The sequence below is a fragment of the Capra hircus genome, chromosome 8, assembly GCF_001704415.2.
Source record: "Capra hircus breed San Clemente chromosome 8, ASM170441v1, whole genome shotgun sequence".
In the NCBI taxonomy this organism is placed as follows: domain Eukaryota; kingdom Metazoa; phylum Chordata; class Mammalia; order Artiodactyla; family Bovidae; genus Capra; species Capra hircus.
In genome coordinates, this window is record NC_030815.1 from 68,889,041 (window position 1) to 68,901,435 (window position 12,395).

The 12,395-nt window shown below is 54.7% G+C and overlaps 1 protein-coding gene across 1 annotated transcript; it reads right to left on the bottom strand.

The window, feature by feature from the left end:
- On the bottom strand, window positions 7,407-12,032 carry DOK2 (docking protein 2). The gene is made up of 5 exons (XM_005683968.3): window positions 11,868-12,032; window positions 10,602-10,883; window positions 10,275-10,362; window positions 9,009-9,193; window positions 7,407-8,533 (listed from the first exon to the last, which is right to left on the bottom strand). The coding sequence occupies exons 1-5, from the start codon at window positions 11,928-11,930 to the stop codon at window positions 7,910-7,912; spliced, it is 1,242 nt and encodes a 413-aa protein (XP_005684025.2). The 5' UTR covers window positions 11,931-12,032; the 3' UTR covers window positions 7,407-7,909.

Consider the following 12,395-nt stretch of genomic DNA (forward strand, 5'->3'; position numbering starts at 1 on the left):
GGAAGACAGGGGGCAGAAATCGGGAGAAACCCGTCAGTTCAGGGTTCTAGTCAGAGTCTGGCCTGCCAAGAAGTGATACAGAGAGCCGACTTGCAGACACCGTGAGGGAAGGAGAGGGTGGGAAGATTGAGAGAGTAGCATGAAAACATACACATTGCATATGTAACTCAAGTATTCTGACCTGGAGAATTCCAGAGACAGAGGAGCCTGGCGGGCTGTAGTCCATGGGGCCCAAACACCACCATATGTAAAATACACCATATGTAAGACAGATAGCCAGTGAGAATTTACCGTATGACGCAAGGAGCTCAAACCGGTTGCTCTGAGACAACCCAGAGGGTTGGGATGGGGTGAGAGGCGGGAGTGAGGTTCAGGAGGGAGGGGACGTATGTATACCTATGGCTGATTTATGTTGATGCATGGCAGAAACCAACACACTATTGTAAAGCAATTATCTTCCAATTAAAAATAGATAAATTTAAGTAATAAAAAAAGTGTGTCCCACGCCCACGGCCTGTCCGTGCCTCCTGCACCTGTAGGCCTGCTGCCAGCTTGCACAGACCAGCCAGCCCACGACTCCAGACTCAGGCCAGGCCTCTCCCCTTCAGCGCTCCTTCCTGCCACCACAGGGACCTCCTTCTCCATTCCCAGGCCGGCTCCTTCCACACTCTCTCTCCCAAGAATGGTTAGTGGGTCCCGCAAAGACCTGCCCCAGGGCAAATGCATTTTAAAAGAGGTCTGGGGAAAAAAAAAAAAAAAAAGAGGTCTGGGGAGTTCCCTGGTGGCCAGTTGGTTAGAAGTTCGGGCTTTCAGGCTTTCACTGCTATGACCAGGGTTCAATCCCCATTCAGGGAACTAACTGACATCCCGCCAGCCTCACAGCCGAAATAATAAATTAAAAAATAAAATGAAAAATTGAAACATAAAATTTCCATTGTTGCTGTTGTTCAGTCGTTCAGTCGTGTCCTACTCTTTGCGACCCCCATGGACTGCAGCACACAAGGCTTTCTTGTCCTTCACTGTCTCCCAGTGTTTGCTCAAATTATGTGCATCGAGATGGTGATGCCATCCAACCATCTCGTCCTCTGTCATCCCCTTCTCCTCCTGTGTTCAATTTTTCCCAGCATCAGGTTCTTTTCCAATAAAAATAAATAAATAAAAGAGCCTTGCTGGGAGAGGTTTGGGGAAGAGGAATTGGACCAAAACACTGATGATAGGCTTCCTGGAGTTCGTGAAGGAAACTTTCTGGAGGGGGAGTCCTCCCAGGGCTCCACAAACCATTTGTGTCCACCCCCAACCCCAAGTAAAGTGGGCTTCATTTATTCTTTCCATCCTGAAATAGTTAATCTGCGCCTACCTCATGCCCAGAAGTGCTTTAGGTAATGGGAGTACAAGGATGAATTAAGTTAAGAATGAATCCTGGAACTTCCCTAGTGGACCAGTGACTAAGAATTTGTGTTCCCAATACAAGGGGCCCAGGTTCGATCCCTTGTCAGAGAACTAGATCCCACATGCCAAAACTAAAAGATCCAGCATGCTGCAACTAACACCCAGAGCAGCCAAATAAACTTAAGGAAAAAAGAAAAGAAACGAATCCTGCCCTTAGCACATTTGTAGTCCAGTGGGAGAGACCACGGACCTTCTTCCTGCCTACCCCCTGCCAGCCTCCTCCTGCTCCCGCAGGGCAGTGGCCCCGGGGTTGTGTGATCACAACATGCTCGCCCCTTGGCAGGCTGTGCTAACTGGCCCCCCAGGTGCTTCTATCCAGCTGAAGCCTGCCCCCACACCCAAGTGTGCCAGCTGCCAGGCCACAGCAGGGATGGAGCAACTCAGATGGGGGGAAGCCATCTCCCCTGTGGCTCCTGCTCTCCGCCTTGCCTCAAGCCAAAGGCCTTCTAGTCTAGGAAGAAATTTCCCCCCAAGCACTTCCATTTCTGGGCTTCACAGCGCAGGCCAGCCCCGCTCTGTCCAGGTTGACGGAGCCTGCCAACTAGGAACCAGCTAGCCAGGGGCTGTAAGGCTTTTGATGTTGTTCCTTGCCCTCTCCTCAAATGCTCTTCTGGTTTTCTTCCTTCTCATCAGAATCCCAGCCAGGTCCTCCTATGTCCATGAAGCCTGAGTTCGCCCCAAAGCTAAACGACTCAGCTTCTCTGGGCCTCCAGCCTCCGGCTTATGAAACGACATCTCTGCCTACCCACCTGTCAGAGCCCCTGGGAGGGAAAAGAAGGTCGTAGAGAAGACAGGGCTCTGTAGTCCTGGCACCAGTCTAGGACTGTGTATCCATCCATTCAGTCTTCACAAGAAGCTTCTGAGAAACATACTCTCTCCATTTTACAGATGTGGAAACAGGTGCACAGAGAAGTCGCCTGAAGATACACAGCCAGCAGGAGCAGTGTCAGAATCCGAATGCGGGTTATCTGCCTGCCATGTGGGAGACCTGGGTTTGATCCCTGGGTCGGGAAGATCCCCTGAAGGAGGGCATAGCAACCCACTCCAGTATTCTTGCCTGGACAATCCCATGGACAGAGGTGCCTGGTGGGCTACAGTCCACAGGGTCGCAAAGAGTTGGACACGACTAATGGAATAACATTTTCACTTTCACACACACTTTACAGGCTACAGCATGTCTGCCTAATCAACTACACCTAACTGCCCCCAGAGCACTTTATAAATAAGGGAAAGCTGTACAAACTCAAGAACATTATTATTACCCAAAAGCTGTAGTCCCCTCAGGCACACCTCAGGCACCACCCAGCCCTCTCTGATCAGACACCGAAGCCCAAGGCTGAGCCAGTCCCAGGCTGCAGGTCTCAGAATTACTTAACAGCTATGGGCTCCAGCTCCCCAACAGATCCCTCAGACCCTGCTTCTCCCTCCCTAACCTTCCAGCTACCTCTGGCCCAGAGATCCAGAGTCTGGTGTCAGGAAGAGAACTCTCTCAACTTGGTGCTCTGTGACAGCCTACAGGGGTGATATGGGGTGGGAGATGAAGGGAGGTTCAAGAGAAAGGGGACCTAGGTATACCCATGGCTGATTCATGTTGATGTATGCAGAAACCAACACAACATTGTAAACCAATTATCCTCCAATTAAAAATAAATACATTGTAGAATAATAATAATAAATAGAAAAGAAGAGGGCTGGCAGGGAGCACAGAGGAAAAAGGCAGGCCTGGCTGGAGATAGATGGTCTTGCTCTGCACTGGCTGGCATGGGATGGGCCTGGGAGCTGAGGAGTGAGGCAGGCCAGTGACATGCAGCCCCGCCCACCAGGGGAGAAGCCCACCGGATGCCTAATCAGATGAGACACCCCTTCCCAGATCCCCCTCACACCTCTGTCTTCCCCTCCCAACTCACTGGTCTCCCTCCCCTCTCTTCCCAACCCCTCCCTCCCTAAGATCTCCAGCTGCCCCTGCTGACTTTATAAATGGCCCTGGCAGGAGGTGGGCACCTTGGCTAATTGAATCAGCGCCCACGAGGCAGGAGGCTGGTTAGCATCACGGCTGAAAGGTGGTGGCAGCAACAGCTTGAGTGCAGCCAGCAGGGAGGAGGCTGAGAGAGCAGAGAGGCCTCAACAATCTGGGTCTCGGTTTATTCTGAAGCTCCAGGGTGGGAATTCACCAGAGGACCTTGGTCACCCCAGCGTAGCCTGGGAGCAGGCTTATGGGATGGACCAGAAGTCAACAAGTGCATGCATACACACAGACACACACACCCCCCCCCACATATTGGTCCTATGCTCTGGGGGAGCGTGGGGGGGCGGGAAGGGAGGCAAAGAGGAAAACAAAGAAACAGGAATGCTATGGAATATTTGTCTGTGTGTGCACACAGTTACACCTATCTGTGTATACATCTCTATGTATGCTAGGCTCTCTGACTCTTTGTGACCCCATGGACACGGACTGTAGCCCATCAGGTTCCTCTGTCCATGGGACTTTACAGGCAAGAATACTGGAGTGGGTTGCCATTTTCTTATCCAGGGGATCTTCCCAACCCCAGGGATGGAACCCAGGTCTCCTGAATCGAGGTCGGATTCTTTACAGATGGAGCCCCCAGGGAAGGCCACTCTCGCCTGCCCTGATGTTGCCTCTGCATAGCACTTAGCAAATAAAAGCAGTCTCTAAGTGCCTTGGTCAGGGCAGAACATCTCGTGGCATTGGCAGCTGTCACAGAGCTGTCTCTTGGTCTTACATTGATTGCCCTGTCCCCTTCAAGACCAGGCTGTTTCCTCATCTATGAATTTGCTCCTTGACAACAGGCTGCTAGAAAAATACTTTAAGAAGGGCTTCACCTCTGTGTTTCTGTTTGCAGAGATTCATCCCTGAGGCTCACGCCTGCATGAAGCCATTCCTGCACACTCTGTTCAGGAGCCACACAGGTGCGGAGCAGGGCTGGTCCATGGTGGCAACTAGGGAACAAGGCCCAAGTCCAAGGTGATGGTGCCACTGGGGATGGGCTGGCCCGGCTCTCTGGAGGACCTGCCCCGTCTGGTCACATCTGAGAGAGACCCCGTGGGCTTAGTCAGCATCTTCAGGACTCACGTGGCCCCTCCCACTTCCCCAAATGCTCTGCTCCCCTGCCCCCACCAGCTCTCACCCCATCTTTCCCCAGGGCCCCAATCTACCACTTCCCCTTTCGAGCAAAGCTAGCTTCAGAGGGAAAAACTCCGAAGTCCCAGGATCTCAGTAGAGAGGAGAGAGGCCAGAAGAGAAGCAGTTTTCAGCTTGGGGCCCCACACCTCTCAGTGGCTGGGTCCACAGTCCTCCAAGAGGGACTCTGAGGATCTGAAGGGACCAGCTCTGAAATGCAGATCCTTGCAATTATCCCCCCATTCTTCTGGGCAGTAAATCTTGAAGTTCCCTTCTGTAGGACCAAGCCCCCTCACGGGATTAGGGCTTAAGCCCCCAGTGGCCTTTTCCACAGGCTAACACTGCCCCCTGCTGGGCTGAGCTGTGGTGTCTGTCCCAACTACTCATGGAAATTGAAAAAGGAGGGACATCCCTGTTGGCTGAGTCAGTAAAGTATTCGCCTGCCAACGCAGGAGACGCAGGTTTAACAGCTGGGTCGCTGGGTCGGAGAGGAGAAGGAAATGGCAACTCACTCCAGAATTCTTGCCTGGGAAATCCCATGGACAGAGGAGCCAGGCGGACTACAGTCCATGGGGTCATAAGGGTCAGACACAACTTAGGGACCAAACCACCACCACCATCCTTGCCTGAGAACACCCCAGCTCCCACCCCTCGCCTGGAGAGGGAACCACGGAAACCTTTAGAGGCATTAGGCCTCCTGCCTCCAGTGTCTTCCGAGGTGGGGATGTGTTGACAGCCAGGTTAGTCCTTTGGTGCGGCCAGAGTCAAGGTTCCTGGGTGGCTTCCCCCTCTGTCTCAGCCTGCTCACCCATTGCCTCAAATTCCTTTAAAAGGGGGCAAAAGCATGAGCTGAGATCAAAGGTGCCCACAACCCACATGCGAAGCTGGGCAGCCCATTGGTCTCTGTCTTGCTTCCCTCCCCACTCTGGAGCCCATTTCCAGCTGCTGCTAGGACCCCTCTAGCTGAATAGAGTAAAATCACGCGTGGGTGCATGGGTGCTATCACTTCAGTAGCATCCGACCCTTTGTGACCCCATGTTCCTCTGTCCCTGGGATTCTCCAAGCAAGAATACTGGAGGGGGTTGTCATGCCCTTCTCCAGAGAGTCAAGCCTTCTTAGCCTAAAACTGTCAGAAACTCAGCTCACCTTCTTCCACAAACCCAAATCTCTCCGCAACACCCCATTTCTCTGTGTTCCACATCCAATGTGACTCCAAGATCCACAAGCCCTGGCTCTACCAAAGTATTTGGACCCCCTGACTCTCTGAATTTCCCTTTCCAGTTCAGCTCACTGTGGCATCAGTCCATCTTCCAAGCAACCCGGCAGCTCACTGACCTAACACAGAGCTCTATAATATTCTCTGCTTAAAAGCCTTGTCAATGTGATGGCCATGTATTGGTAATTCTTGAAGCTAATTAATGGATTCATGGGGATTTATTACACACTCCTCCCACTTTTGTGTGTGTTTGAATTTTTTTATAATACAAGTTTTAAAAAATAAAGCCTTGTCATTCCTCCTTCCCCTTTAATTAGGTACAAATTCCTGCACAACAGGGTTAGAATCTGCATCTGCCTTCCCAACTAGATTGCCCCATGTCCCCTCCATTCTTGTTTATTTATTTATTTATTTTTAATTGGAGGATAATTGCTTCACAATATTGTGTTGGTTACTCCCACACATCAACATGAATCAGCCATAAGTTTACATACGTCCAGGCTTCCCCGGTGGCTCAGTGGTAAAGAATCTGCCTGCAACACAGGAGACATGGATTTGATCCCTGGGTTGGGAAGACCCCCTGGAGAAGGGAATGGCACTCACTCTAGTATTCCTGCCTGGAGAATCCTATGGAGAGAGGAACCTGGCAGGCCACAGTCCATAGGGTCGAAAAGAGTTGGACATGACTGAGTGACTTAGCAGGCAGACAGGCATACATATGCCTCCAGCCTCTTGAATCTCCCTCCTACCTTCCCCTCCATTCTTACAGAACTCTTTCCTGAGCATGTACACACCTCCCCCAATGCCTCCACTCACATTCTTCTACCAGTATCCTCTTTTCATATCCCTTCCCACTCTTGAAGGGCCACCTTAAAGTGCCATCTTTGATACAAAGCCTTTCTTGGTCCCCCAGTGAACAGCTATCTCCCCTGACCCCCAGGCCTTGATTCTCCTCTTGTGAAACTTACACCCCCTTTTGTGATAGACATCTGTGTCCTCATCTCAGCCCACCTCTAGACTATAAGCATCACGAGGCGAAGGGAGGCTTTACAAACAGTGCCCTGTAATACTGGCTGAGTTGGCCAGTAGCAGAAACATACTGACAGCCCTTTCCATGAAAGCAGGTTCTGATGAAAGGAGACGGCACAGAGCCTGCAGGGAAATACTGGGTTGGAACTTTCGGGCCAACCCTATAGAAACACAAGGGCCAATGCGGAACTTCAGAACAGGAAGGGCTCTCAGAACCCAAATGGAGAAACTCCCTCAATTTACAGACAAGGAGAGTAAGTCTTAGAAAGGCAAGGGATGAGTCCCATTTCTACTCTTGCCTGTCTTCCACTCCAGGTTTACACACACACACAGCTTCCTCACTATTTTTTGGGTGTTGACCCTACCCTAGCAAAGTGTTGAGCATCTTTCCCGGAGTGCCTTGACTTGCGCAGACCTCTATATCTGTGACCAGATGTGGGGTCCCAGCTGATGCCCACAGAGGCTCCTGCTGCTGGGAGAGGTGGTGTCAGTGGTGACCAGTCGAAGTATCCACCCCTAGCAGGGCCATGCCTGTCCCATCCCCGCCTCCCACACTCTCATGTTGCACAGAAATATTTCTGAAACGTTTAATGCCACAGAGAAGTCCAAAACTGGCAGAAAGCAGCAGCCAGCCTCCTGCATGCCTGGGGCCACAGCTGTCCCCTGAAAGGGTGGCCCGCACAGACCGAGGAACCAGGGCGATTTGCTGGCATCCTCTTGTCCTCTAAATGCTGGAGGTTCCATTTAGGCCAGCAGGGCTGGCAAAAGAAGAGGAAGTGGAGAAGGAGTAGGAGAAGGGCGGTCTCCGCAGGGCACTCTTCCTGCCCTCAGATGGTGACTCAGGCCGCAAGCCCTGAAGGGGACAATTCCTCGGACCAGACTAAAGTGGTCAAGCCGAGGGTTCAAGGAGCAGAGCAGGGCTCCTGGGATGCGGTGGCCAGGAGTCACCAGCAGAAGCTGGAAGAGGAGGCCTGCCTGCCCCTCCAGCTCCTTCTCACCAGCCTCTAACTTTGGCCCCGCGTGCACAGGACTCCAGCACTGGCTTCCCTTGGGGATCGCATTTCCTCCACGCTCCATCACTTTGGGCCTTTCTTAAGTACAACATTGTCATACTCAGTCCCCTGTGGCCAGCCAGAAGCAGCAAAGTCCTGTCCCACTATGTAGCCATGCTTGAGGCCGCTGGAGTCCCTGTCGGCTGTGGCCTGCCTCCTCCAGGCCTCACCCCGGGGCTCCTGTGGGCTGTCATACAGGGCCAGGGGGGCCATCCCCTCGGGCTCATCGTATATGTGGTCGGGTCGTGGGTGTGGGTGATCCTCGATGCTGTCGTACAGAGGGTCTGCTGGAGGCTCGGGAGGAACAGCCAGGATGCTCCTCAAGCTCTTCCCCAGGCTCCGGGCCACTGCATCGAAGGGCACGGCATACTCTCCCTCTGGTCCACGCTGCTGCCTGGGAGCGGGCACCGGGACGGTGGGCGACGGTGGTGGCAGCGAGTCGTGGGGTCGGGCGTAGGGGCTCTCTGGCCGGGGGAGCACCGCAGGGACTGGTACTGGCTGAGTCTGGGGCCCAGGAGAGGTGGCGTTCTTCTGGGCAGAGATGGCCTCTTCCAGGGCCAGGAAGATCTCATTGCCTTGCCTGGTTTCGAACTCAAAGTTGCCCTCTCCTGAGACACAGCGCCGGCCAGCCTCAAAGGAAAAGGTTACCTGGGTGGGGGAGAAAGCCTGTTACTGGGGGGCCAGCTGCTCCTATACCCAGTTTCCAATCACAAACACGTCACCTCCAACTTCCCTCCAACTGGGGAGCTGCTTGGCCTTCTCCCCAAGCTGCTTCCTCTCCAAGTCTTTTCTTACAAACAAATCCCTCTCCTTTTTCCTTCTTCCTTCCATCCATCAGCGTATGAAGATTGGCACAGAGTTCATCCTCCACACGGCCCGTTACTCCCCACCCAGGTCTTCCTCTTCTTCCCTTCCCTCACCCACCTCCACCTCCATGTCTCCCTCTCCGGGTTTCTCCTCCAGCCCCTGGGCTGGGCTGATTTTCTTCTGCCGGTCTTTATCTCATCTTTTCTCCCTCCTCCATTCTCTCTTCCTTTGAGCGCCCCTCAGCCCTCTCCCTGACACTCTCTTTTCTCTCATAGTTCATCCTTCCTCTGCCCTACCCCTGGCAGCCCCTGCTCACCTTATCCCGCCCAAAGCGCCGGAGGAACCTGTAAGGCCATTCATATAGCTGGGTGCCCGACTTGGGGCCGCCCCACAATTCCAGGGCACTCTCCCCAACCCGGAGGGTGTAGGATCCCCGGAGCCGGCACCTCTGACTGACTTCTGTGGGTCTCATGGTCACAGCAAACTCCTTTTGGGGGGTCCCTGGGGAGGAGACACAGTTCATGGGAAAAACAGCCAACCTTTTTCAATGCTGTGTGTGTGCATGTTCAGTCACTCAGTTGTGTCCGAATCTTTGTGATCCCAAGGACTATAACCCGCCATGCTCCTCTGTCCATGGGATTCTCCAGGCAAGAATACTGGAGTGGGTTGCCATTTTCTTCGCCAGGGGATCTTCCTGACCCAGGGATCAAACTTGGGTCTCCGGCGTCTCCAGCATTAGCAGGCGGATTATTCACCACTGCTCTAAATAAGCAGGCCAGGTCTCCAGAAGAAAAGTATTATCGGTGGCCCCATGACCCTGGTGCCTGTGTTCTGAAGGCTTAGCTGCCCTGGGCCAGGTCAGACTTCCCAAGATGCCAGGAACCCCCAACCCCTCCCCCAGGAGACATCGTGCCCTAGCCACGAGCACCCCGACTCCTCCGCGGCCACATCCTTCCTGCTCCCGTCGCCAGAGTCACAGCTTTGTCTCCTCCATCTCATTGCTCGCCCCAACCCAGCTGCCTCCCCATCCCTCCTGCCACACCTGCAGGTGCTACCCCACCTCCCCAGCTCTCCCTGCCTACCCACCCTCTGCCGAGGCCACGGGGGGTTGGGGGCCCCTCCGAGGGGTGGAGCCTGGATGCACCCCTTGCCCTCTGTCTTCCTGCTCCCCCCAGGCAGCTCCCAGAGCGCTAGACAAGAGGACAGGAGGGGGACTGCCTTGTCAGCAAAAACCTCCCTTGCTGCAGGACACCTTAGATCCACAGAAGGGAAACCATTCTTTTTACAGACGATTGCTCAGGACCCATTAAGGGAGAACTTCAGACAAGCACTTTCACTTGCGTCCCTCAGCCAGGCCTGGATCAGAGGGAGAAGGCCAAGGGTGAAGGGCTGACATTTAAGGCAGGCCAGCCTCCCCAACCTTGGGCCTGGCCGGAAGCGATGCGGAGTGGCTGATAAGGGGCTGGCTGGGGCCGGGGGCAACCACAAGGCAGGAAGACTGGGCCGGCTGCCGGCCAGCTCTCACCTCCTCCCCACCACGCCCTGGAGAGAGCAGCCAGGGGAGAAGCGGGGGCCCCCTCACCTGCGGTCGCGCTGCTGTACAATTCATTTTCCTCCATGCGGGGCCGGCCACCCTTCCCCTCCAGCCCTGACAGCTCCTTCCGCTGACCCTGGGGAGAAGGCCCAACGTTCACCACCATCGCCATCTCCAGCCCCACCTCTGGCCACCCTAAGCTTTCTTGCAAAATGCACTCAATCTGCCACCCCCACCCCTCCCATCTTTATTCTGAATTGGGATCCACACCCCACCAAAGAACCACCCTCAGCATCCTGACCTTGACTCCCACAACACCTGCCCTCAGCAGGCACCTGGTGCCCCACATCCTCTCTGCAGCCCTGGACGACTCACGGGGAAGGCCAGGAGGCAGATGGCCTTTATCCAGTCGCCACGCTCGGCGGTGGGGGCGGCCAGCAGATACAGGCGTTCCGTGGTCTCCAGGAAGAAGGTGCTGGTGTCCCGGGGGCTGCTGGCCTCCCCGCTGGCCTCGGACACCCGCAGGCAGTCATTGAGGCGGATCACCCTCCGGGGGGCCTCTCCCCGGCGCGACTTCTCCGAGCCCTCCTGGAGCTCCAACCGGGCCAGTGCACAGCCTGAACCTCCATACAGTGCAGCCCCGAACCGGCGCCATTTCTGGCCCCAGATGGAGAGATGGTGACCAGCGGGGAGAGGAGGACCCCAGGGGGAGATGTAGGGGAAGATCACAGGAAACCCAAGGAGGCAGAGGGCTTCACACAGGCCTTAAGAGTTAGTATGTGTTGAAGATGCACCCCAAGTGACCCAGAAAGAGGCCTCCAGTGACAGCAGGGAGGAAGCCGGAGGCAAGAAAAAAAGAAAAGGCACAGGGGTGAGCCTCGTGAAGACAACTGCAGGGAGACTGGGTAAGCTCAAAGCAGGGAATCCCAGGCGAGAGGCAGAAAGCCTGTGAGTCCTGAAGCCCAGAGGAGGTGAGGAGGGCAGCCTGAGAGCCCAGACTGGGGAGCTCCTCCTTCTGCATGAGGCCCCACAGAAGGCCCTGTCCCCAGGAACTTGCTGGCTCTCCTGAAGCTTCTTGACTCGTGCCCTGAGGCCACGAGAGGGACAGAGAGAGAGAGGAACCCTGGGGTGGGTCCCCTGAGGGAAGGAGGACTTCCCTATTCAAAGAGGCCAAAAGAATGAAAAGGAGTTTAGACACAATGGGGCCCTGGCTCCCAGAGACCCCTGCTCAAGTTCAAAAGCAGCCAAATGCAGCCCACTGGGCAGGAAAGGAGGAAGGAACCTCCACCGCCATCCCGAATTATCCCCTCCACTGTGCAGTCCAGTCCCTCCCAATCTGTCCCAGTGAGGAGAAGTCGCCACAGAACAAGAAAGAGTCAGAGTCCTCTGGTATCCCCTCCTCCTGGGGTCACGGCTGTCAGCAAAGGCCATGATGTGGAGGCTGCTCAAGGGAGCAAGCGGCTGCTAAGGAACGAGCCCTCCCAAGCTTGTGTTCCGCACCCAGTGTGGTAGATGGCAGTCTCCATCACCCCATAAGGGTTTTGGAACATTCCAGGGCCTCCTCTCCTCTCCGGGGAGTCTCTAGCACCCCACCCTCCGCCACCTCTCAGCCCAGCCCCAGGCCAACGGTGCTCTTCCTACCTTCCCAAAAGTCTGCTGCTGCTGGAGGTACAGGAAGCCCTGCTTCACCACCACGCCCTCCATCCTCGCAGCATCCCGGGGCCCCTGAGCTCCAGCTCTCCCCTTCCACTCCCACCCTCTGTCGCTCCTCTCTGCCCTAGGTTCCCCCTTCTCTCAAGTTCATTTCCTCTCTGCCTAGAGTTTTCTGCACTATTCTCGGCTGCTTGATGACGACAGGCCGATAGGCCCTGTGGTTTCTTGTTCTGTGTGTGTGTGTGTGTGTTTTCTTTTTGACGAGTGGGTTTCACATTCAAGCTTCCTGCATTTTCAGTGAGTAAGAGAGAATTTCCAAAAAGCCCAACTCTAGTGTTTCACTGAACACAGCTCAGGGACAGAGGCCTGAGGCATGTGAGCGGGGGGAGTCACCAACACAGGGTGGCTGACCCTCTGGAACAGAGACCCAGAAACAAAAATTTGACTGTAAAACCAGGAGCTGAAGGCTCCACCAGGCTCAGGCTGGATGGTTAGCATGATGGAGCTAGGAGAGAC

Coding starts and splice junctions, on each gene's coding strand:
- DOK2 (XM_005683968.3), bottom strand. CDS start 11,930: ATGGAGGGCGTGGTGGTGAAGCAGGGCTTCCTGTACCTCCAGCAGCAG. Junction 10,884..11,867: donor AGCAGCAGACTTTTGGGAAG/GTAGGAAGAGCA, acceptor ATCTGGGGCCAG/AAATGGCGCCGGTTCGGGGC. Junction 8,534..9,008: donor GGCGCTTTGGGCGGGATAAG/GTGAGCAGGGGC, acceptor TCCCCCACCCAG/GTAACCTTTTCCTTTGAGGC.